This window comes from Mugil cephalus, chromosome 8, assembly GCF_022458985.1.
Source record: "Mugil cephalus isolate CIBA_MC_2020 chromosome 8, CIBA_Mcephalus_1.1, whole genome shotgun sequence".
Taxonomy (NCBI): domain Eukaryota; kingdom Metazoa; phylum Chordata; class Actinopteri; order Mugiliformes; family Mugilidae; genus Mugil; species Mugil cephalus.
In genome coordinates, this window is record NC_061777.1 from 26,042,566 (window position 1) to 26,068,334 (window position 25,769).

General features: G+C 42.1%; 1 protein-coding gene across 1 annotated transcript; it reads left to right on the forward strand.

Annotated features, from left to right (window-relative positions):
* The first annotated feature begins 163 nt into the window (after positions 1–163).
* adamtsl2 (ADAMTS-like 2) lies at positions 164–25,436 on the forward strand. Its single transcript, XM_047592277.1, has 19 exons — positions 164–308; positions 7,152–7,257; positions 9,504–9,646; positions 10,483–10,558; positions 10,808–10,910; positions 11,477–11,622; positions 12,222–12,345; positions 12,499–12,579; positions 12,699–12,874; positions 14,085–14,388; positions 17,242–17,602; positions 18,682–18,785; positions 19,680–19,806; positions 19,911–20,124; positions 21,258–21,413; positions 22,014–22,184; positions 22,260–22,436; positions 22,596–22,740; positions 23,673–25,436. The coding sequence occupies exons 2-19, from the start codon at positions 7,153–7,155 to the stop codon at positions 23,798–23,800; spliced, it is 2,841 nt and encodes a 946-aa protein (XP_047448233.1). The 5' UTR covers positions 164–308; position 7,152; the 3' UTR covers positions 23,801–25,436.
* The last annotated feature ends 333 nt before the right edge of the window (positions 25,437–25,769 follow it).

Here is a 25,769-nt window from a genome sequence, read left to right on the forward strand (position 1 = left end):
CGAAGGAGGGGGAGGGGGAGGAGGAGGAGGAGGAAGAGGGATGCAGGGAGAGCACACCTTACCTCCCTCCCTTCCCCACTTTCTTCACTTTCTCTCTCCGTCTCTCCAACTTAACTCCACGGAGAGAAAGCAGCACTCACCAACCGCCACTACAGCCACTACAGCCGCTGCTGCTAACACACACTTACCACATCCCCCCTTCACACACACACACACACACACACACACACACACATACAAACACACACACACACACTGAGCGGCATCCTCAACACCGATTAAGACGCCCTTGGACTGCTGCAGGCGAGGTGAGTGTGTAAATATTTGAAACCTCCTCTGTGTGTGCACACTAGACCTTGTGTGTATGTATGTGTGTGCATGTGTGTGTGTCTGTGTGTGTCTGTGTTGGCTCTTTGCATGTCTGCATGTGTGTGTGTGTGTGTGTGTGTGTGTGTGTTTACGAGCCACTCCAGAGCCAATGAGACTTGTGTTTTGCACCAGACCAAAACAAATCCACCAAAATAATGCTGACTCTCTTTCTGGGAGAGAGTGGAGTGTGTGTTTTTGTGCAGGCATGCATGTTTGTGTGTTTGTGTGTGTGTGTGTATGTGTGTTCCTGTCTGGAAACTTGTCAGCTGTTGGGATGTGAGTGTGCGTCTGTGTGTAAACTGGCAAAGTAGAGACACACATTCATGCCAGTGCCAGACTTTAAAATGCTGCAGAGAATTACAGGAATAAAATTTCCCCACATCTTTCCCGTCGAATTTCACTTACAAAACGTTTTTTCAAAGAGTGAAAAAGAAACGTGCCATCTGCTTGTGCAAAAGGACTCCTTGTTAACATTAAGCAGGCTTGGGGGTCCCTGTTGAAGTTAAGAGTCACTTCAGGCTAAAGTATGAAACATCAGGACTCTATTTAGGGATGACTCTTTGGTTATATATCAGATTTATTTGCTCATTTTATTTTTCAAAGCCCTAATTTCATAATTTACTGCTAAAACAAACTCATTGCTGAAAAGTCCAACTCCAAGAAGGATATCACACTGAAACACTGAATAAAGAAAGTGTTGATTCAACATCGTGGAAACCTTCGGCCTTCATTTGTAGTACTGTATTGCAGGTAGGTAGAATTTGTTCAACCGCTGATCTGAAGGTGCCTGCAAGCTTAACAGCTTCTGGCTGAACTTACATCTCAGTTTGTTACTATAAAGTGTGTGCAGTGCAACTGCAAATCAGACAATACAAGCTGAAAGGCTTCATCAACCCAAATTCACCCTCTGTGGTCTTGAAACTATAAAGTGTCTCGCTCTTTAAAGTGGCTGTGGTCATCAGGGAGTGACTACAGTGAAAAGAGAAATGAATCAGAAATTATCCTCCTCTAGCCATTGTTGTTTTGCCTGGTTAGATGGAGAATAACTGCAGTAACGGCAGAACACGTCTTCAGTTTAGGTTTGATCAGTACACAAAACCTGAATTTGGTGTGTTTTGTTCTTGTGTTGTGAGTGACTGTGATACAAAGTTGAGTGGTTGGGTTCCTGGGAAGAGTAGCAAGTCGATAAATGAGCAAATTAACTCAACCTCTGCTTGCTGAGAGAGGGGTTGGGGGGTCTTCGTAGGCCAGTTTATTCATCCTGTGAGTTTCCCCTTTTTTCTGTCTCCATCTCTGTTGATTATCCATCGCCGTCAACTCTCTTTTCACAAAGGGCCACAGAGAGCACAGATGACATCCAATACAAGCTCATAAATGTCCAGTACTGATCAGAAATATCGGTCTCCACTTCCTATTCCACTCAGGGGACAGACCACTGCTCTCTGCCTGTTAGGCTGCCAGTGCTACAAAAACAGGAAGAACAGGACCCCCAGTGGGCCTGCAGGGTGGGCGAACCATTGTTAGGTAGGGGGAGACACTTAAGACAAGGGCACTGCCCTGCCTAGGTGGCTGGGAGACAACAACAGATGGAAGGAGGGAAGAGGCAGACTCTGTCTGACTAAAGGTAAAGGGTCTGATTGTGTTTGGGTGTGTGTCATCCAGAGAAATCTGTCCAAGAGGGAAAGATGCAAAAGCTTGGGTGTAATGATGATGGCTGACCAAAGAGAAGACACTGCAGTATAGGCATGTCCCATTCCGATCCTCATTTAATGTCCCCTGGAGATTCTTCTCTTCTTCATATTCTCTTACATGTGACTGAATTCAATCCAATAAATAGAGCTGTCAAAGTTAATGTAGTGTACAGAGGGTAGTTCGTACCTTGGCTCTAGAAAACCTGTGTTCTCTACTCCAGAAATGTTCTGGTCATCCAACATCATAAACTTCCTAAACTACTCTGTGTTTTTCCCCTTGACGCCGTCTTCAGGAAACTTTTCTCTTGTAGTGTTCCATGTTTGTCGTTATTGTTTGGGGTTCAGTCTTTCCTTGAGTGTAGGTGTTGAATCAAGGTGTTGGTGGTATTGGTGGTGGTGATCTCCTACTACCACCCCACCAAACAACCACACTGCACAATTTACAAATATACTGTATGATTTCATTTTCCAGATTAAAGTTCTTCCACTCAGTCACAGAATTTTGTGCCTCTTCTTCTTCTTCTTCTTCTTCTTCTTCTTCTTCTTCGATTTTTGACTGCTTTGACGTAGGTCAACTGCATTTACAACAGTGTTCTTATTCTTTTGCTTCTGCGTGGTACACCTCTGAAACCAATCGGTACCAATCGGTTAAAACAAGGACCTTTTAGTAGTTTTTCTGGGGAAATAAATGGATGATATTTTGACAAGTTAAGACACTATGTGAGGACAGTGTGAATATGAAATGAGGATGTTGCAATATAGTGAGGACTAGTGAGGATGTGAATGAGACACTGCAGGGGTAATTTGAGGGCAGTGGTTTAGTCTTGAGTTGAGATTTAGTCTCCGGTTCAGGTTAGTTGTACAGACCTGCATGTGTGTGTCAACTGCAGAGAGTGTGTACATTCATACTGGAGTGTCTGCATACCTGCACGTGCACGTGGCTCGAGCTCGAGCATGAGCGTGCGCGATGGCCAACGAGCGTGTGTGTACTGAGTCACACCACTGTCTGGGTCTACACACACACGTGTAGCTGTGTCTGACTGAGTGTCCGTCTCCTCTGTGTGTGTCTGTGTGTTTGGCAGCTGGCCGGGCTCCAGCTGTGTCTGGTTGGATAATGAAGTCCAGGTGCTGCTGCGGCCTGCTTCAAGACACCTGTCACCAATATTTAATGCCAGAGAAAGCCAGACTGCAAACAGGGCGAGACGACTGTTTGCTTATTTTAACAAGGCTGCCTAACTGGACCTCAGGACACGAGATGTACTATGAAGCCCTTCCTAGAAAGAAACTCTGTGTCCCGTATATGTCTCTTGTGATAATTCAGCTCCCTGTTCCCAACATTATCTGATTCAGAAAGATTGAAAACATAGATTTGCTTGATCTCGGTTTAGGGTTTCTCAGCCGTCCAGTGTCATGATCTATACAAAGCATAGCCTCCAGTTCCAAAAGACTCTTGGATAAGTGGCGAAACATCTTTAAGAAACAACTGAAGTCCAGTTACTCTTGTTCCAGCTTATTTTAGATTGATTTCTTTGTCATTTGGAGGAAAGGAAATAATAAAAACAAAGCATTTGCTGAGTAGTATGTAGTATAAACTACAGACGCATCTGGACACACCTTCTCGTTCAATTCAATGAGTGTCCAAACTTTTGACTGGTAGTGTATAGGAAGATATTTGTGTGCACTGTGTCATTTAAAAGCCAACATTTTCACTCATACAAACGTGGCACATCCGTCTTTAGTTGACAAGATCCTCTTTACGGAAGAAAATTGAACTCTCTTTACCTGTATTCTTAAAAGCATCTTAAACACTTATCAAAACACCCCTGAGTACACACAGCTTCTCTTTGTTTCTCAGCAGGTCTGCTGTACATATTTGGGGCTGCTGGGTCTGTCTACAAAACCTCTTCTTCTGATCAGTATAGTTTATAGCAAGTAGCATGTCCTTTCTCTTTCCTCATGCTTTAACGTGCTTTAATAGCTAACAGATTCCCATGCAAACTGACAAAAGATTATTGGGTTATGCTGGAGGAATGTTTTCCCGCTCTGGTCCATTTATAACTGTTGTATCCTCTTAACAGATCTGCAGTTTCATCGAGTCATTAAACTCATATATTTACATCTTCTTTCCTCCCTTTCCTGCACGTCTGTGCCCATTCGCGTTAGCCTTTACATACAGACATCTACATTTCTTCATAATCTGAAGAACCAAACAAAGGCCTACCTGTGTGAAGTCCAAGGAAACTTACCTCTGTCCTTCCAGCACATTGGGGCTTGTTTAACTTTTACAGGGGCCCCTCTGCTTTCCAACTGCCGTCTCCAACACCTGTGGCCTCTCAGCAGCCTGTCTGTGTCACCCTCCACCTGCCAGCGCCAGCTTGTCACGGACTGCCAGCATATTCATATACCTTGCAGCTTTCATTGTTTAAAAGAAATGCCCTTCACTTGCCGTGCCGTTATATAGCGTGTTACAGAGGTGATTCTAGAATCTGTTGTGGCCCTAGGCCTACAGTCCTGCTCACCATTACCGGCACCCATTTAAGTACATAATGTGGAATATCTTCTGAAAAAAATGAATCATGTGAAACATTTCTTTTCTATAGAGAACTCGTGTTTGATAGAAAAGAGCAAATGATAAACAACAATTTAAAACAATAAACAATGGGAGAAAAAAAATAGAAAAACTTAAAGCTTGCTGTGTCACTGGTATTGGCACCCTTTGCTGTAAATCAGTATGGAAACAAATTGTAACTCACCTGTGGTAAATCACAAATGAGAGTCACCTGTGATAAATTGTGTGTTCCCATGTGACATGAACTAGCCAATGAATGATGACTTCCGTGTTTTAAAAAGCCATCTGTTATCCCCTGTTCCTTTGTCACAATGGTGAAGACAAAGGAGCCGTCTGAGGACATCAGAAGTGCAATAATTAGCAAACACAAGACCTCCAAAGGGTATAAGGCCATCTCCAAAGACCTTGGTATCCCTGTTTCAACAGTGCGTAATGTTATTAAGAAGTTCGCCAAGCATGGAACTGTCAAGAACCTCCCTGGACGTGGGGGCAAGAGAAAAATTGATAAGAGAAGTCTTCGAAGATTGGTGCGAATGGTGGATAAAACACCACGTCAAACACACAGACCACAGACCTGAAGGCCAGCCTAGAACAGTCTGGGGTCATGGTTTCAACAAGTACCATACGCCACACACTAAACCAAACAGGGCTTAATGGGCGAAGGCCAAGGAAGACACCATTGCTGAGGAAAAGACATGAAAAGGAACGACTAATCTTTGCCAAAGACTACCTGGACAAACCCTTACCATCAGTTAAGCATGGTGGAGGATGCATAATGCTGTGGGGCTGCTTTGCTGCTTCTTGTACTGGAGGCCTTGACCGTATCTCGTGAAATCAGAGAATTATCAAGAGATTTTAGAGTGGCATGTCCTACCCAGTGTAAGACTTGGTTTGAGTCAAAGATCATGGGTGATCCAGCAAGACAAAGACCCAAAGCACACATCCAAAAGCACACAGGAAGGGTTGAAGAGGAAAAAATGGACTGTTTCACAATGGCCAGCAATGAGTTCTGATCTCAATCCAATTGAAAATCTTTGGTGTGAGCTGAAATCTGCCATTGGGGAAAAGAAACCTGCAAACGTCCAAGAGCTTGAACAATTTTCAAAGAAAGAGTGGGAGAAAATACCAGCTGAGAAGTGCAAGAAGCTTATAGATGGCTACAAGAAACGTTTGGAGGCGGTCATCACTGCCAAAGGGCGTGCAACCAAATATTAAAGAGGGGTGCCATTATTGCTGCACATGCTGTTTTTTTCTCTTTCTTCTTTGAAAATAACAATATGTAAATTGAAAAAACTATTTTCTTTGTTAAATTACTTTAAACCTCCAATTAAAAGATCCTGATGTAAATTTGGTGTATTTCCATTTATTTCTGATTATATTGTAGAGGTTATGCAAAAAATGAAGGGGTGCCAATAATGGTGAGCAGGACTGTACATGTGCAGAAAACAGCCAGGTAACATCAATGGAAAAAAAAAATCAAATTAGCTTCTTTTCCATCAGTAGTGTTGTATAAAACAACTGGGAACAGAATTTGAAATGTCTCCTAGCTAAGCTACTGTCACTACTCTTGTTTTAAGTTTGTGTCAGCTTAGGGCCCATGAGGAGGTCTCCTACGGTCATTGAAAACTTTGCACATGGCCACTGATGTAAAAGTTGTCGTGTCAGGTTGGGCCCTCACAGGGAGGTCTCCTTAGCACATTGCTACTGCTTTTAGATTTAGGAGTTTTAGACGGAGCCTAGGAAGCAGTAGCTCTACCGGTGTCCCCCCTAAACGAGCACAGATGTTCTCAGAGTTGAGGGATTTCACTGCAGAGTCACCGAGAAAATATTACAACCACAAATGTGCTCTCATGGCCTCAAAAACTAACCAAACAAAAAAACTACTCCAGGGCCTTATGCAGGCCTGTACGCAGAGAAGAAACACCCACACGTCTCAGTCCCTGGCTTACGTTTCATTTCATACAGCACGTGCCTGGCCACAAGAAGTCATTAGTGGTCAGCATATTTCCTTCTTCCCCTGAAAGCCTTTGTTAAAGACTCATCACTGGGTGCTGAAATCCAGAACCACAGACACGTTCTGGCCCCTTCATCCATCTCAACACAAACTCCTCTGTGTTTGAGTTAATCTGTCACATGTATAATGCTGATTTGACACATTAAAATGTATTGCGTTTTTTTTGTTGTTTGTTTGTTTTGTTTTGTTTTGTTTATTTATAAAAGCAGATTTATATGCTTCAGTCTACATAAATGACAACTGTCACTTAGAGCAGCCACACCTTTACTTATGCATCAGTTTAAGGCACGATATAGTCTAAGCATGTGAGTTCTATAAAAGTATAACCCCATATTGTCATAAATGAAGAAATTAGTTTTGCACCTGGCTGTAAACATGTGGATTTCTCTTGTACAAATGAGCATCAGCCTCAAGTGGACATTAGAGGAACTGCATTTTTTGGCACTTTGCTAGCACAACACATTCGTTCATATATTACACTACTCCCTCTCTGTCTGTGATTGATCAGGATGAGGGTGTCGTCACGGGAGCAGTGTGTGGAGACGGGCGTGGTCCTGCTGGGCTTCCTGACTCTTGCTGTGTCCGTGGGGAACCTGTCCACCAGGGGGCTGCAGGTACACCAACACTGCTAATATCACTGAAATACTTAATGTTGTTTGCCTTTGTCTGATTGCTCTTCCATATCTTTCCTGTGTGTATGACCTCCTTTCATGGAGTGTAAGCTGTGCTGCCCTCGTTGCCATGTTAAACATTAGCATCATTATTAACATCTGCTCTAGATACTCTTGATATTGTGAAACACAATGTTGACTCCTGGTTCCTGACTACCAACCAACATCAGACAAAAGTCCAAAATTGACACTGGTGTAAGTAAATTGTGAATTGAAACTTGATACTACTGAACAAATGTTCACATTAATTCAGCATAATTAGGAATGTATGTAAACATTGTGAATTGGCGATGTATTCAATGCAAACTGACATATTCGCATAAAGATATCATTGACTGATTGATTGATACCCTTATACACGTTGCAACCTGATTCATGACCTCAGGGGGAGCTGTAATCCTTTTAAAACTGCTCTGACATACTGTATCTGCAGAAAGACACTGCCAGAAAGCAGTGCTGCCATGCTAGCCGTTGGCAGCGCCATTAGCGTCTGCTCTCAACGTTTTTGTTGAGTTCTTATCTGAGACACAATGATGACTCCCAGACACTGAACACCAACTACACAATTACACTACAGTCACTGTATTGTTGTTTTGTGGTTGAAAAGTTGTTGGGTCTTCTCTGTTTAATGCCCTCGTGTAGCAATAGTGCAGCTGTGGTAGGTTTACATTTTTTCTCTCAGACTTTTCAAAGATGGTGTCAGGAAAGCCCTCCAGTGTTTTTATGTTTCTTTCGAATAACACAAAAAAGTGTTTTTTTTTTTCTTTAACCTAAACTTAACTGACAAAACCAAGTCAATGAAAAACTGATTTTGTCTCTGCATATACGGACTACAGGTTTTAGGCCAAAAAAATTGCTTTTAAACTGGAAAAACATTTCTTATAATCTGTAGTATAAAATGAGAATGCAAAGGTTAATTTTATTTTATTTCTTCTGCAAAAATACTGTTGTATTTTCTTTCACTGAATCCATAAGTAGCCTACATCTGGAATTTGCAGCAAACAACACTTGTAGACTGCTCTCACAGGCACAGATGATTATGTGAGCCTGGGACATGTTCAGGGATTCAGCACAACATTTGCTGATGTTTCACAAGGTACACCTCTATATAAGCGAGGGTTCAGATGACAGAAGTTGTTTCATAAATTGTAAAATTACATCTGAATACTGTTCCAAAGTCATGGCCGTAGCCCAGCAGAAGTCTTTGATGGAGAGCTACAAAATCATCAACCAATCAAACATCTTCTTCATCATCATCTTCTTTTGATTTTATATTAAACTTGACAACAAACTTGAAACTCAAAGTACACAGACCATGGACCAAGCTGCTCTGACGGTGCACCAAACACTTGCTCCTCTCCGCTCCTTCTGCCTCAACTCTCCCTGTTGCTCTCTCACTTTCGCTGTCTGTCTGGTATGCCCAGTGTCTCTCACCCTCTCTCGCAGCTGCTCTATCTCACACCTTTACAAGGAGCTCAGTGCACACATTCCAGCGGTCACTCTGATGAATCTGTCTGAATAAAGGGACGCAGAGTTAAGGCTGCTCATGCACATCAGGAATGTGTGAAGCACTGAACATCTTCACACACCGCAGCCCCAGCACAAAACACTGTGACGCTCATTTGCTGTGATTCTGCTTGGTTGTGACGCACGCTACTCTGACGACCCAGCAGGTTTACACAGTATTTTACCGCTGCTGTTGTTGTTAAAACTGCCACAGCTGAAATGACAACCTCCAGTGGCTCGTGCTGACTCCACTGCAGGTGAAGATGCTGTTTCTGCTGCCTGCTCATTAACAGTAACAACAATGCTTTGGGTCCAAAACAGCAGTATGATAAAACCATAGTTTCAGTGAATGTTTGCGTCCTTTGAAACTATGACATAGTTGTGATTTTGAGATAGATATCATCCCAAAATGCAACAAATCAAATATAATCTGCTGTTCAGGACAAGCGCCTGTGTGAGCCAGATGAGCTTGGCAATGTGTGTGTTCTTTGTAAAAGCAACATAATCGGTTTGTGTGTGTGCAAATAATCTTAAAAAATTTAAGTTTGCGTGAAATTGTTAGCAGATTCAGACACAGACACAGTAAGCGTAGATGCTTCTCTATAGCTCTTAATATGTGACTAATGTTCTAACTTCTGAACTATTACACTTGTCATTATGTACATGTATGTGTTTGGGTGCAGGAGGAGGGCGTGGCCTCCAACAGTCTGGAGGAAGAACTGGAGGTGACCACTTACTGGTGGGGGGAGTGGGCCAAGTGGACTGCCTGCACTCGAACCTGTGGAGGGGGAGTGATGTCTCAGGAAAGACACTGCCTCAAACAGAGGTCAGTCAGACTGCATGGAAAGGAAGCAGATACTCTCTTGGAAATATCTCTGGAGTAATATCTCAGGACAGATGTATTACCTATTCATCCTTTTATTAATTTGTCCTGTGTAATTTTCTCAAGTGCAATACTCAAAACTTTTTTTAAAGAGCGATAATTTTCATTATACATGAAAGTCAATATGTATATTTAGCCTCCAGTGACTCCTTTGCTTTACACAACTCTCAACTTTGGATGGTTCCTCACCAAGTTAGTTAGTTAGCAGTTAGTTACTTAAATTTGGTACAATCTGTTTTTCCTACCATTCGGGGGTCAATAGTCTTATCTTACTGTATGTTATGATTTTGCATCGCATCATATCTTTTCATATATATGAATGTCAATTGCCTAAAAGTTGCATCGAAGCCAAACTAACTTCTACTTAATTAACAACTATTTAAGGCAGAAAGTTGGTCTGGGTTGGGAACCAATTATCTGGCAAAGATCTGCTTGGCCAAGCAATCCAATCATTTATGTAGTGATGGACAGAACAGGAACAGCACCCTATGATAGACTTAACATCTAAATCAAAAAAGTTGTTTAGATATTGACAACGAAATCACTTCAGTAGACAAAAAACAGCTGTGAGCATACTGGTTGAGAATGTCTCAGTCGCTTATTGTCATGTACTTTGTTGCTCTGATTGGTTGGAGGACTCTTCAGTTGTTGGACAGTATTCATTTTGTAAATTACAGTCCTAGACTCTCTGCAATTATTATATCTCCCTGTAATTTCTATCCAGGATTAATTTGTAATATGTTTCTCTTTTTCTCCAAATGTTTGTTTTCTGTCCAAAGAAAGAAAGTCGCTGCTGGGAAGGACAACATGACCTGTACAGGAACCGCTAAGAAATATCATCTCTGCAACACTAAAGTGAGTCTTCCAGTCTTCCAGTTAATTTTCCATCCCTTTATTTCTCATCTTTATAAAAACAAACACAGACCCTGTGACTGGCTGATGGCCGAAGACTGACTGCAGCTCCCTGTTGCGCCTGTATGTAGCTGGGACTCCCAACGACCGTGCATTCTCAGAAAACCAGATCAGTGCACAAATAAATGCCTAAAGAGCATTCTTTTGTATAACATAGTGTGACACGGAGCCTGTGCTGTCTCTGTTTGGCAGGAATGTCCTGCCACTGGGAAGAGCTTCAGAGAGGAGCAGTGCTGGTCCTTCAACTCCCAGCTTTACAGTGGGAGGAACTACCAGTGGAAGCCTCTCTATCCTGGTAATAACACCCACAAAATGCCTTGACAGCCTCATTTTATCCAGTGAAACAGAGGTAAGTGAGGTGACTGATGAAGACAGCAAAACATCTCACTGCTATCCTGAAAGCCAGACTAACATGAGCTGACTTTAAACAAAAGTTGGTCTGGAGTCACTCTGTTGGGAACTGATCATTTGAATCAAATTGTCTGGGTGGGTAATTTTCTCTGTGTCGCTGAAACATACTCCAGATGGTGTGTTACTAGAATCATATTCTAATAAGAATTGAGTGTGGTAACAGAAGACTATCTCACAGTTAAATATCACATCTTTTTCAGAATTGTGCGAGACTAAATTAAAAAAAAAAAAGGACAAATAGAATTAAGATATAAATAAAAAAACTATCAAAAAATGTCTGGTGAACAAAGTAGGGCCTCAGGTAGCACGTTTAACAACTGTATACTACAGCTAGAACACAAATAGGAAGTTGTGCTTGTAGGAATCGGGTACAGATCAAAGTAGAAATTGCGATGTTTCTTGGGATGTTAGTGGGTATAACCTTAGACCTGTATCCTCCATCTTGTTCAGATGACTACGTCCACATCTCCAGCAACCCCTGCGACCTTCACTGCACTACGACTGATGGTCAGAGGCAGCTGATGGTGATGGCACGCGACGGCACATCCTGCAAGTACAGCAGCTACCGCGGCGTTTGCGTGGACGGTAAGTGTGAGGTGAGTCCAGCTCTTTATTTGTTTTGTACCAGGCTATAGTTACTTTCCCTTTCCTTTCCAATAAGCTCTCACCACCACCGACAAAGCTTAGCATGGACAATATTTCTTCAGGCACATTAAAATCATTTTGTCAATCAAACTTAATCAAAATTGAAAAAATTATCCGATATTAAGAACAATCCAGATCAATCAATCAAAAAAACTCAGTTCAAAGGAAGACTATTTCGACATGAAACAGCACAGTAACTTCTTGTGTTGAGTGATTTTCCTATTTGTTTATGGATATTTTTCATTTCTTAGGCCACAGAGGATGTGGACACCTTTGGTATAAAACCAGGAGCTCCTGCTGTACTTGTTAAGATTAATGCATGAAGTTCTCTGGCCAATGAAACTCTGGCCAAAAGTCCTGGATATTAAACAGGAATCACAACAATAAAATTAAAGTGTCACAAACAGAAATAAAGTATAAACATACTCACATGATTCATTTTCCACTGCAGTAAATCTCTTCCAAAATGCTTTGCTATCATCAACATTACTAGGTTTTTATTATTCGTAGAATTTGTTTTCCATTTTTGACTTCCTGCTTTACTGCTCAGCCAATTGGATGCGACGGGGTTCTGTTCTCTTCCAACACGCTGGATAAGTGTGGTGTCTGTCAGGGCGATGGCAGCAGCTGCAGCAGAGTCACGGGAAACTTCCGCCGCGGGACCTCCACTCTGGGTAAACCCCCGGGTTCAGTTATCCCAGCCTGACCCTCCACAAATGCTCAACGATTGAATTTATTAGCATTGTTTGGAGCAATCCTCTTGATGAAATAAATCAAATCAAATGCAAAAGAAAAGCTAAATGGATTTCCTGTTTCCTCTCACCAAGGTTACTCTTTCATCACTCAAATCCCTGAAGGATCCTGGGACATTCAGATCATTGAGAGGAAAAAATCGGCCGATGTTCTAGGTATGTACTTCCTTGATCTCTTTTAAAATGAAAGAAAATTCAAATGTTTGCTTGGCTGAGAAAATAAAGGAGTAGAAATCCCTCTTTCTGGTGTGCTCTCCATTCATCTTGTTCCTCAGCTGTGACCGACCAGGCAGGAAACTTCTTCTTTAATGGCGCCTACAAGGTCGACAGTCCTCAGAACTTCCACGCGGCAGGCACTGTCTTCAAGTACCGCCGGCCAATGGATGTGTACGAGACCGGGATTGAGTACATTGTCTCCAAAGGCCCCATTGATCAAGCCATCAATATTCTGGTACACATGGCCTTGAATTCTTCTGCCTCACTTCTCAATTATTGGTTCCTCATCATTTGACTATTAGACAGAGGGAGTACAACTTATATTATCATGTGTGATAACAGATCTTCCGATCCCTGTTATTCTGGAATAGACTAATTTCTTAACAAAATATCAATAGCATGTAATTTGGATTTCATTATGGGGCTTTTTTTTTAACAAATACAAAGAAATAAAACAATCTGCATGCAAATGGAAAATCATGCAAAAAAGATCATGGAGAAAGGAAAAGAGATTTCAAAAACTAAAAATAAAATTCTCTGTCTATGACATGTTTTGTTATATTGATTAAAATATTTAATTGTGTAGTGTATTGTGTACTTTAGTTTAGCAATGGGGAGCGGTACAGTAGTGGTTAGAGCTGCAGGTTGATACTGAGCAGGGGTTTTCAAAGTGTCAGATAGTGAGCCTCCCCGAAGAGAACTCAAAGGCATCCACGCTATTGCATTGTTGTGTTATTGCTTTAATCTGACTCTTAATTGAACAATCTAAGTGCACGCAAACGGGTTACTTCGACTAATATGGGAAAATTGGTTTTCCCCAGCATGTGTACAAGTTTAACAGAACTAGCGCGTATATTATGTCCGAGATTAAAAAGCTGTATCCATGTTGTTGTTTGAAATGCCAGTCTGCCCCATTCAACGTTTTATTATATGAAGTTTAGGTCACCCGGAAAGGGGGCCGTATTAACCCGCTGAAAAGACACATATCGCCACCTAGTGTGGAGGAGGAGGACATGTTCCCATCAGTTATTCGATATTCTCTGCTGCATGTAAACTGGGACAAGTACTGCATTCAGAAAGTTGAATTTTGAGCATAGCTTGATAAAGCTGTGCATGCATCGTCAGGACCAATACATGAAAAGCCAAACTTTAAATAATCCAGGTCATATTTACTGCTCGCCCCAGACTCTGTGTCCTCTCTCACTATCACCTGAGGTAGCCTAATACAAACCGTTCCATTTTGTCCCGCTAACCAGATGTTCACTCATTTTTTTCAGGTTTATTTTTTCTCACGCCGCCGCGCCTCCCCTGGAGTCCTCTGGCGCCCCCCAGGGGAGGCGCACATCACCCTTTGATTCTCTGATTGTACACACTGTTATGTTTAGCTTAGTTTAGTGTGCTTTGCAGTAGCTAGTATAATTCTTAATAAGTGGTTTTATTCCCAGGTGTGGAACCAGAACGGCCGCACGCCTTACATCACCTATGAGTACACCGTTCTCCGAGATTCCCTGCCACCTGTCCCACCTCCCCCTGTGTACACCGGGTCAGACACCTCAGCCGGTGAGGTGTCCGTGGAAGTGGGAGGTCTGCTGGCCCCTAATAGCAGTATTTATGACCAGGCGGCCCCCGGGGGCCAGTTGGAGACAGGAGGTGCAGATGGGCAGAAGGGCCAGGAGACCAACGAGGTGTACGAGGAGACAGCAGCCATTGAATGTGACCAAGATGGAGCAGCTGCACCAAAATTCACAGGTACACTCCTTGTAACATGGTTCACAATTTATATACTAGGGAATCTAATTGAACAAAATCAAATAGAACAAAATAAACTAAGGCCATACATTTGACCCAAAGCTGTATTAAAAAGACACTAAAAAGAATTTCTTTCTACTAATGATTACAGTATTTACTTCTCTCTTACTGAAATCAGGTGAAATCAATGTAGAAATTAAGTAAAATCTATAAAAATAAAACATACAACAACAGTTAAGGTTAAGTTTATTGGTACCATTGGCAAATAGAAATAAGATATAAATGTATAAATGAAAAAAATGATGCCACTACGATCACAGATATCCACACCTTGACATTTTAGTTCATTTCATGTGACCTGGTCTGCTTTTTCCTTTTGAGCTCCACTATATATGCCTTTATCTTTAAATGGTTTCCAGATTTCCTCGTGTTCCCCCAGTTTGTTTTTTAATATACAGTACATATAGGGCAGTGCATATGAGTATTTATGCCGTCAAAAGTTTCTACATTTCTGACAAAAAACTAGTCAAAACATCAGCAGTTTTTCACACAAGTCCTGAACGTAGACAAAGAGAACTCAATTCTGAATTATACAGGCAAATTCTAAAATAAAATGTCAGGACATCTGTCTGTGAGCTGAACCTTAGGAGAAACTGGGTAATGCAACGAGACAACAACCCCAAGCACACAAGTCATTCTACAACACAGTGGTTAAAGAAGAAGAACATTAATGTTTTTGAACGGCCTCACCTTTATCCACTAGTTGTGGGCCAAATGTTGTGGAAAGACCTGAAATAAGCAGTTCCTGTTCCTGCCAAACTGCTGTAGACCACTGTTCAGCAGCTGTAAATGTTAAGTAGCTGTTATTGCTGCATAACAGGGTCACAGTAGATACTGATAATAGGTTTTCGCTTACTTTCCAACTCTCAGATAACAACAAATGATTCATTTTCTTGAGTGATTTCAGTTTCATTCATTTGTTTGATTAGTATCTTTGTCTACTTTCAGAACTTACAGAAAAATGTTTTGAGTCATTTTTATGCAGAACTGTAAAAAAAAAAAAAAAATCCACTGACATACATTGTGCCATATTCTTGACTGTGCACCAGGCGGCGGATCTATTCTCTTCCACTACAGATCAGTACTTCTTTTAGTCTGCCGTTTTGCAGAGTTCACAAATGTATGTTCTTAGGGTTTCAGAGTGAGGTTCATTGTACACCAATTTATTGATCACCTCCCTCCAGAATTTATTTATTTTGTGACACTCCTATATAAAGTGCACAATAACAATAGTTTTTAAAATTAATATATAGTCATACAAACACAAAATAGAAATAACAGGTAAACCAAAGCAACGTATATCAGTATTTATACTCATCTGCTAAAACCGCCAGTGACACTATTTCTATAGAACTTATCTTTGGCATTTTGTTCTTAATTTTCTCTTTTATTTGACATACTGAATAGGGTAATGCAAATATATTCTATTGTGTAGATAGAAAATAGCATTGACGCTGGAAAGTGTAAAGAAGAGAAAAATAAAAGCGAATCTGTTTCCCTGGTCGTTGGTAGACAAGATGAAATAGGTCATATTTTAAATCTGCTTTTCTTTTTCTGTATGTGTGTGTGATGGCCTTCTGCAGCTCTGCATTATTCATGGTACTGATACGTAAAGAGGATCAGCGGCAGATGAAAAATTCAGAGTTTGGTGGTGTTTTCTCCTTTTAAAAATGGCTGCATCACAAACATGTGTGGTAATGGCCTTCCTGCGGGCACTTGGCTCGCTCAGCGGACTGCTGAGGCCATTACACCGCCTCAGTGGGGTGAGCTGAGAGGGAGAGGCGGTTGAAAGGCTCAGCACAGGCTTTCCACACAGACAAGATACCGAGAGTTAGCTGAAATGCTGTGACGATGGTCCTGCCCTGCTTTTCTGTGTTTCTCTGTTATGTCTTTCATTCAGTTATGCCGGTTATTTCACTATACTAATGCTTTAACATTTTTCTAGATTTCTGCATAAAAATGATTCAAACATGAGCAGTTTGCTGAAAATAGACAAAGAGAAGCAAATCAAATAAATGGAAATATTATTTACTTGTGTGCCTGTTTATTCAGGAGAATGAGCAAAAGTCAGCGCACCTCTCGGATTACATCTTATTGTTTCCAATCACTGTAATGAGACTCAGGTGGCATTCAGTGCCCTGTTTCGTTTAAATAAATCAAGGATTTGCCTCATTCTGATGTTCACAACACAATCTCTGTGGAAGTGTATGATGGCAGGGACAAAGGAGCTTTTTAAGGACGAAGGCTTGTTGTTGCTCATCAGGCTGGAAAATGTTGCAAAACCTTCTCTAAAGAGTTTAGAGTCCACAAATCCACGGTCAGACAGATTGTGAACCAATGGAGGAGATTTAAGACGACTGTTATTCTCCATGGGAATGTTCAACCAACAAAGATCACTCCAAAAGGAACCATTTTTACTACTTACTTCAAACTAAAGGTCTCTCTCACATTGACTAATGTTAATGTTCATGAATAGGCTAAAATTCCTCCAAGCCATTTTAGACGAATGAAATGTTTAGATGCTGTTATGACGCTGCACAAGGAGGTCACACCAGGTACTGAAAACAAGGGGTTCACTCATCTCACAAATATGTTATGTACTATGTCTATTTTCAGGAGACATTTGAGTCGTTTTTATCCAGGAGATGTTGAACATTCTGAAGGGCTCAAAGATCAGTTCCTGATGTTGTTTAAACCCCTCATAAAACAGTAACATTCACAAACACATGAACGTGTTGGTTTGCATTGTAAAAAAGTGGTACGTTCATTTTCTGTCTTTGTTTCTCTCTGAAGGAAACAGCAGCCATTCAGGCAGTACTGTGAAACCTGACCCTGATGTCGGACCCCTGGACGCAGGGCCTGACTCCCCAAACCTCATCTGGAGGGTCCTGCTGGATGGCAGGATTAGCCCAGACGAGCTGCTCATCAACATCTCGACCAACCAGCTGCTGACGGGGGGAGACGGTTTGTTCTCGTCCGAGTTGGGACCTGCCGAGATGGATCTGAGCAGCCTGGAGCAAGACGGCCTGCGGGATGTGAACGAGACTCTAGAGTTCACTCTGGGCCAAAGACGCAACGACAGCGGAGACGGTGTCAACCTGAACAAGACTGTGCAGAGCAGCGGGAGGACGTCCGGCCGCTCCAACAGAACCAGGTAATCCAACTGGAAAACCAAGAAATCAAGTCGAATATTAGTTTTAAGATGATGTACAGCAGAGGTCCGGTGTTCACAGCTTCAGGCAGCTTTGGGCTCAACAAAAGTAATTTCCCCTCAAGCTGGATTGGGTCTGGACTGAATATTTTCAGCTTTGGGTCATGCTGGGCCTCAATATTCAGACACTGTCAAGCCTCTGGGCCTGCTGCTGGCTGCTGCAGGCTGGGATGCATGGATGCTCATTTTCCCCTAAAGATGTCCTGGAAGAGACGCAGCCAGAGGAAGCTACAGGGAGACAGACGAGCAGTAAAGCAGTCAGACAGGTGGAGTGACAGGCAGAAAAGCAGGTGGACAGATCCTGTAGATATATTGTACAGGCAGTGACGCAGACAGACAGGTAGATATACAGCCAGTGCAGCATTCATCATATTTATAATTCATGTTGGCTTCTTTGCTCCATGTCTAAACACAACTTCACCCGTTCTGCAGCCAGGAGCCATAAAACACACAACGACACGCCCTTTCCTCTGCGAGACGGAGAAAGGAGAGGAAACGAGCAGAGCAGAGGAGCGCAGAGGGGATCGGTGGGGGGAAAATACAGCCACAGTTAGAAACAGATAATTCAAGGGGATTTGCAAGAAAAGTGAGAAATATGGTGAGAAAGGGGGAAAGTGTGGTGTCTGACTGCAGTCACCTCTGGGGAGAAAATGATGTGCGGGAATCAGTCTGGCTTTCATGGAGGGAAGCCGGTGAGGTATAACTCAACTGAGACTGAGATTTTCAAATAAGCATCTGGCAGAGGGAACAAGTGATGTTATGACAAGAATGTGCACATGACGTTTAAGTGTGAGATGAAAAAACAAAAGTGCGTCTGCTTGGATGCTGCGAATCAGCTGTCGCACTGAAGTCATCTCAGGACTGGGAAACGGTCTGCGTGTGTTTCAGATTTTACTTCTGTGTATACTTAAATGTTTTTCCTTTTGAAGATCTAACTGAATTCTTTAAAGCCCAGATATTTTGGATTCACAGTGGTGTACCTTGCTATGCTTCTGCTTTCCTGTTTGTTCTTATCGTGACAGAGGGAATCAAAGGTTTTACCAGAAGAACCTGAAGCTGAGCGCTGCTGACATGTACCGCTGGAAGCTTTCATCTCAAGAGCCCTGCAGCATGACCTGCTCCGTAGGTACTTATAAACACTCACGTATTTGCACGCTCTCATGATCTTTTGACCTCTGACGAGGGAAGAGAATAACTCTGATTATGTAGTTGCTATCAGTGTGTGGGATATATCAGTGAACATTGGTCCTCAAGGTTAAAAGCAGGAAAAATCTTCAACGTCTTGAGCGATTTTGACAAAGACCAAATGTCGATGGCGAAACAACTTGGTCAGAGCACACAGTTTGTTTTTTGGGGGCTGTGTAGCTGCAGATCAGTCAGGTTGTCCATGCTGACCCCTGTCCACTGATGAAAACTCCTCTAATGGACGTGTGTAGGAACTGGACCACAGAGCAATGAAAGAAGGTGGTCTGGTGTGATGGGACTCCTCGGGTGTGCCATCCATGTGGATGTTACTTTGACAGATTTTAGCTACCTTAGCAATGCTGCAGATCACATTCACCCTTTCATATTCACTAACAGCAGAGGCCTATCCTTTGACCAGGAAAAGGCTCCTTTCAACAAAGCAACAATGGTTCAGGAATGGTTAGAGAAGCACAACAAGCAGTTGAAGGTGTTGACTTGGTCTCCAAGTTGCTTAGATCTCAGTCCAATCCAGCATCTTGTGGGATGTTTGGGATGAACTAGTTTGATCCATGGAGGCCTCCAACTCTCAAATTGCAGGACTTAAAGGATCTGCTGCTGGCTTCTTAGTGTCAGATACCACAGCAGACCTTCAGGGGTCTGGAGGAGCCCAGGCCTCCATGGTACTCAGACAAAATAGCATTGGAAAAATGAAAATGAAGGGTGAATATAGTACAGATATAAAAAAAAATAATCCTAAAAGCATTGCATGTGACTCAAACGCACTGTGTGTTAAATGTGTTTTTATAAAGGATTGATTTTCTTGCTCATAATGCAGGAGTGTCAAAGTCCTTTGTCTCGTGTGTTCGTTATGACGGCATTGAGGTACATGACATGTACTGTGATGCTCTGACGAGGCCTGAGCCGGTCCATGACTTCTGCATTGGGAGAGAATGTCAGCCCAGGTAAAATCCACTGATACACTTTAGTAAAGCAAACGTTGTAATCACATTCTGATATGAGTGCACCTTAACTGAACTTTTCTGTGAATGGATCTGTGTTCTTTCAGGTGGGAGGCGAGCAGCTGGAGCGAGTGCTCCCGGACATGCGGGGAGGGTTTCCAGTTTCGTCAAGTTCGCTGCTGGAAGATGCTCTCGCCGGGTCTGGACAGCTCGGTCTACAGTGACCTCTGCACCATGGCTGACCTGGAGAGACCTGTGGAGAGACGGGCCTGCAAGAGCCCTGCCTGTGGCCCACAGTGGGAGGTGGCAGAGTGGACAGAGGTATATTCATCCTGCTGAGGATGAACCCAGAATATTTAAAAAAAAAAAAAAAAAAGCAGCAGGTTAACAAAGAGAAGAGGTGTGGGTTTCAGCTCATTTTTAACTTTGGATGTTTTTCTTTGTATTACATGTTTTAGCAAACATTGTTTGGGATTTTTTTCTTGCACTGCTGGCTATTCTCTCTCTTGCGTCTTTCTGGTTTAGCAGCTGAGTGGTCCAATTGTGGTTGCTAATGGATTCTCCAGAAACACCAAAAACAAAAACAACTGATTTAGTACCATTAGCTTTTGGACAAGACAGAACAATGATTGAAATGCCCCAATCATTTTTTTCTGCAAATAAAATTTCACAGAAGGGGTGGGACAAAATAAGAAGTAAATTTTAATATAATGTACTGTTAAAGCACTGCAGTGAAAAGGACCTAATGCAAACAGATCTGGTGGTTAAGCAGTAAAAATGGTCATTGAAAAGCGAGAAAATAAATTAATAAGTGAAATCCCGAAGTGAAAATAATGGCAGAATAACATAAAAAATTCATGATAAAATAACAAATAAAATGTTGTAAATCTTTTTTTCATCCCAGAAAAACTCTGTTTACTGAGGGTGAAGGAGAAAAGTAACCATCAAATTAACTTTTTGTTTAATGCCTGCAGCAGCAAAAATATCAACCCCTGGTCAGTAGGAAACGGAGCTTGCTCGCTCTCTCGTTTCTCCTGCTGTTTTCTTCTCTCTCTTTTCTGTCTCTGTCTGGCTGGCCTTAGGCAGATGGGTCCCTCCCTATGAGCTGGGTTCTACTCAAGGTTTCTTCCTGTTAAAGGGGAGTTTTTCCTTCCTACCATCGCCTTTAGGCTTGCTCTGGAGGTTTCAGGCCAGGTTACAGACTATAAAACATCTTAAGGCAATTTTTATTGCTATTAATGCTATATACATAAAAGTGAATTTTATTTAAATAGTGCACCGTAGAGTCCGTGGGGCATCAAGTTTGTGATGAGTTTAAGCTCCTTTATCTTCTGGCAGAGAAGAAGAGAAACAACAGTTTATAGCCTGGATGGTTTCTTTCTAATGTTTTATTTGCTCCTCAGAGCTGGACATGTGCTGAATAATGAGGGTGAACGTGTCTCTCCTCAATCCAGTGTCCAGCCAAATGTGGCCGCAAAGCTCAGGTGACCCGCGATGTCCGCTGCTCCGATGAGACCAGACCATGTGATCCAACGACTAAACCAGCCAGCGTCAAAAACTGCACCGGCCCACCCTGTGAACGCCACTGGACTGTGTCTGAGTGGGGGCCTGTGAGTGCCTTTACACTAAACTAACCTGTACCACATGTTTTCATTTTCTTTATTGATCCCTCATGGGGAAATTCTTTCTCTGCCCTTGAGGAGCATGCAGTTCTAAGAGGCTTCTCTAACCTGTGATCCTAAGTAACATGAGTGACAGTAATACAACATACAGAATGTGTAGGGATACAACTGCTTTCATATAGTCTTTGAAGGTCATCCAAGTCATGGTAACACTAAGCAAGTTGAACAAGAGCAATTAGACTTCTTGAAGTTCTTGAAGATGTTTAGTCTCAAAACAGATTCCTCGACCTACAGATTAGTATCTGATGGTTAATAGTCATGTGAGTTTCAGATTTCAGACACTTCACCAGTCTGAGGAACTGAGGAAGCTACTTGGAGGAAACCCTAACCCAACAAGTCCATGTTCTCAACGGTTTAATGCGTTGCCACACTCCGTCAGAAGTTAATATGGGGGCAGCTTTGTCTGACTTAAATGATGCTATTTTGTTATTTCTTTTTTCTATTTTTAAATGAATATGAGGTGACTTGGTTGCAATAAAAGCCTCCTCTGGGTTATAAATCATCAGGTATGACTTCTGTGTGTTGCAGTGCTCAGGGTCATGCGGCCAGGGGAAGATGGTGCGTCACGTGTACTGTAAGGCTCCGGAGGGCCGCGTGGTTCCTGAAAACCAGTGCTCAGCAGAGAACAAGCCACTGGCCATCCACCCCTGTGGGGAAAGAGACTGTGCTCCACACTGGCTGAACCAAGACTGGGAGAGGGTGAGGCCCCCGCATTGAGTCCTGAAATGTAGAAACCCACTTCAGATGTTCTGAAGGGAACTTTTCTGTTTCCAGTGCAACACGACCTGCGGCCGTGGAGTGAAGCGGAGGATCGTACAGTGTGTGGGCATCAGCGGGGGGAAGTTTCAGGTCTTTGATGAAGATGTGTGCGGAGGCAGCGAGAAGCCCGAAGATGAAACCACCTGCTTTGAGAGGCCGTGCTTCAAATGGTACACCACCCCCTGGTCTGAGGTGAGAACAACACAACGATCAGTGTTCAGTCAGTCTAGCTTTTCACTCCTGTCACTACAGTAAACATCATCTTTTTATTGAGGTAAAATATATATCACTAACACGTTATCTCAGTAGATAAATGAAACAAATAAAATGTGTTTCTTTGCGTGTCCTTAGTGCACTAAGACGTGCGGTGTGGGTGTCAGGATGAGGGACGTGAAGTGTTACCAGGGCCGGGAGCTGGTCCGAGGCTGTGATCCTCTCACCAAACCTGTGGCCAAACAGACCTGCACTCTGCAGCCCTGCCCCACTGAGCCACCAGGTAACATCTCCTGCTGTTTACTTTCAGACTTGTTATCCCCCTGCTCACAAATAAGAAACAACAGTGTACCTGAGTTCTGGATCTCAGATGTAAAACGGAGAAGAAATTTTTCAGATTGTGCGCTAATTCTAGGTCATCATTCCAACCGATCAGACTTGTTTTACTGATCATGTTAACTCCTTTGATTTCCTCTTTTCGCTGAAGAAGCATTCAGATGATATTCAGGTGGATTTCATCGACTCATAAGAGGCTCATTGATTGCCTGTTACAAATATGACTGTGCCTCGCGCTTCCAGCCCAACGTTGGTGACTATGCAGCATAATCACCAACGTAGGTTGGAGAGTAGTTGAAGATAGTCTAAGCAAAGAGGGGCTTTCACAGCATTGGATCATGGAGATTTCTAAGGCAGCAGTGCTCTAAGACTGGACCAGTTGGATCCAAATCAGATGATCCATACATGTAGTTTGTTCACTGACAGACTCCCGTCAGATGCTGTCTTCTCAAAAGAAGTCTGTCTAGTACAATATCTATATATAGGACAAGTTGTGTCTCTGAACTACTTCTTGGGAGTGAAACAAGGGCTGTTATGAACTTGACAACATACAAGTTAAAATATAAAGTAATTCAAGTAAACAGATTCTGAAGGATAAAGGACAGTCAATCTGGAACTGAAACAGCATTGTATTTGATGACACCCACAGAATGCATTCTGTGATGCCTGGCTTGAACCAAGTGCACACAATGTTTTAACACTGAGAAGCTCTATTGCTTGGATAACATGGTTTATCAACTTTTAACTGACTTGAGTCCATTCATCTTGCATGCAGTTGTCAATGTGAAGCAACACCGAGATAATCTATGTTCTATGTACTTTTTTTCTTTTAGATTTAAATGTTTTAACTTAACAGTTCTTCAAATTCTATTGTCCCAGATGAGAGCTGTCAGGATCGGCCCTCCACCAACTGCCTGCTGGCTCTTAAGGTCAACCTGTGCAGCCACTGGTACTACAGCAAGGCCTGCTGCCACTCCTGCCGTGCTGTCCGACCTCCAGCCTCCTAGTCCAGGATGCTGCAGCCTCTCTCCACCCTGACTCTAACTCTGGCATGAGGAAATGCATGGGTACGTTTACTTATCCAGGAGTAACTGCTAGTGGTGATGGAAAGCTTGAGGTCGACCTGGTTTTAGGAAGCACAACTTCCTCAGATAAGGGCTTGTTTGTCATCACACATACAACATGTGTTTTTGGTTTATTTGGAATCAATTGGGTAAGAAGCAATACATGCTGATTTGAGGATTTTTAAAAAGAATTTTTCAGTAACTCAGACTTTTAACTAATTACTACCTGTGTCAAAGAAATAGGGGGGAAAAAAAAACATTTTTTTTTTCCCCTCTACCCCTTCAATGTTATTTCATGAGCTTGAGCCCTAGCCTTGCTCCTCCTCACCCTCTATCACTAGACCTTGCATTGACATCCATCCTGGGCAATACGATCACAAGTGGTCACATGTGAACACACCGAAGATGCATTTATCCTAATTCTCATTCCTCATTCCTTTATCCTAAATTCTAGGTCACCTTAAAGACCACCAACTCAACATCTTGATGGATCTTGTGTATCCACAGTTTTGCCTCATACATTCACTATTATATATGATAGTGTGGAAAGTGATGTCTGTTTATTAATAATTAGACCCTTTAAAAATATTCAGTCCTAATCGCTGTTAACTAAAAATAAATAAATCTAAACAGATTTAACAAATTCAATTATTTCATACGAGTTCACTGTGTGTAATTCTGTGTGTGTTCATATTGATTTATACAAAGCAGCCATGTGGAATGAAGTTGCCATGTTTTCTTAGCAATGAGGAATTTTTTACCTTTCTTACTTTTTCAAACAGCACATTTTAATGCCAGTTGTGACCACAGGTTATTTAAATCTTGTCACTTGCGGTCAGATTGCCCTGGCCGGATGTTAATACAAAGTCTGAAACATTTTCCTCCTCATCATAACCCTCATTATAGTTAGAGCTCGACTGCGTTGTATCAGCTGTTGTAGATCATTTATCAGTCAAGTGTTTCGTGCAGAGTTGGAGACTGAGCCGTGTTAACAGTGAGATGGTCTTATCCATCACCAGCTAGCAGCTTGTCTCCATCATGTTCAACGCTGAAATGAAAAGATCTATTAAATTATTTCTCAACTGATTACTGATTATACTGCATGACTAGAATATTTAATGTTTATGAAATATTATTTAATTGTGTTTCACTTTTAGTGTCTGGCATGGCCCAACAGGAAGTTTATTTTTATTTTTATTTTTTTTTCATTTTTTTTTTAAAGTGTATTTCCATTCCACCTCCTGCTGCTTGGCGCCATGCCTACACGCCTGCAGGAAGTGGAAGCATATTTATTAGTCATAGCACATTTTCATTTAGCATGACGCTCGTGATGCCAGCCGACGGTTACTCATCGGGTCAGCTGATGCCAGCTCTGCTCTGTGTGCGTGACAGATGTGCAGAGAGTCGAACACAGACAGAAAGATTCCTGACACTTGAAGTATGGTTGAAATGTATTCAGACGTGTATGTCTCATGTTTAACTATTGCGTACTGTGTTTTTATATAACTGATACCTCTTTGTACAAAACAAACGTATGGAGATTGTGTACTGTTGATAATAAACTGAAAACTTTAAGGTACTGACTTGTATTTCAATTAAATAACTGTTCAAGTGAATGCATGCATGCCTCATTGATTTTGAGTCAAAGCCATGAATATCTTGACAGTCACACCCTCTGTGCTCTTCAAGCTCTGAGCTTCAGTTTGAAATATGGATAATATGTTAAGTGCCAAGTTCCAGTTTTAACTTGAGTGCATATACATCATTTTAGAAAGAACTGTGTGGGAGATAAATCCATTTTCTTGCATAGCAGCCAAAGATCAAGTGATTTATTTTGCATATGGGGACTGGCCTGGGAGCCAGACCTACTCATTTACCCACAAATGTGGCAGAAGGTTGGTCCGGAGTCTCT

What these genes read in the sequence shown, in the direction of transcription:
- adamtsl2 (XM_047592277.1), top strand. Translation starts at nt 7,153, where the DNA reads ATGAGGGTGTCGTCACGGGAGCAGTGTGTGGAGACGGGCGTGGTCCTG. An exon ending in CAGCATGACCTGCTCCGTAG is followed by an intron (nt 18,786 to 19,679) that starts GTACTTATAAAC and finishes CTCATAATGCAG; the next exon opens with GAGTGTCAAAGTCCTTTGTC. An exon ending in ACACCACCCCCTGGTCTGAG is followed by an intron (nt 22,437 to 22,595) that starts GTGAGAACAACA and finishes GCGTGTCCTTAG; the next exon opens with TGCACTAAGACGTGCGGTGT.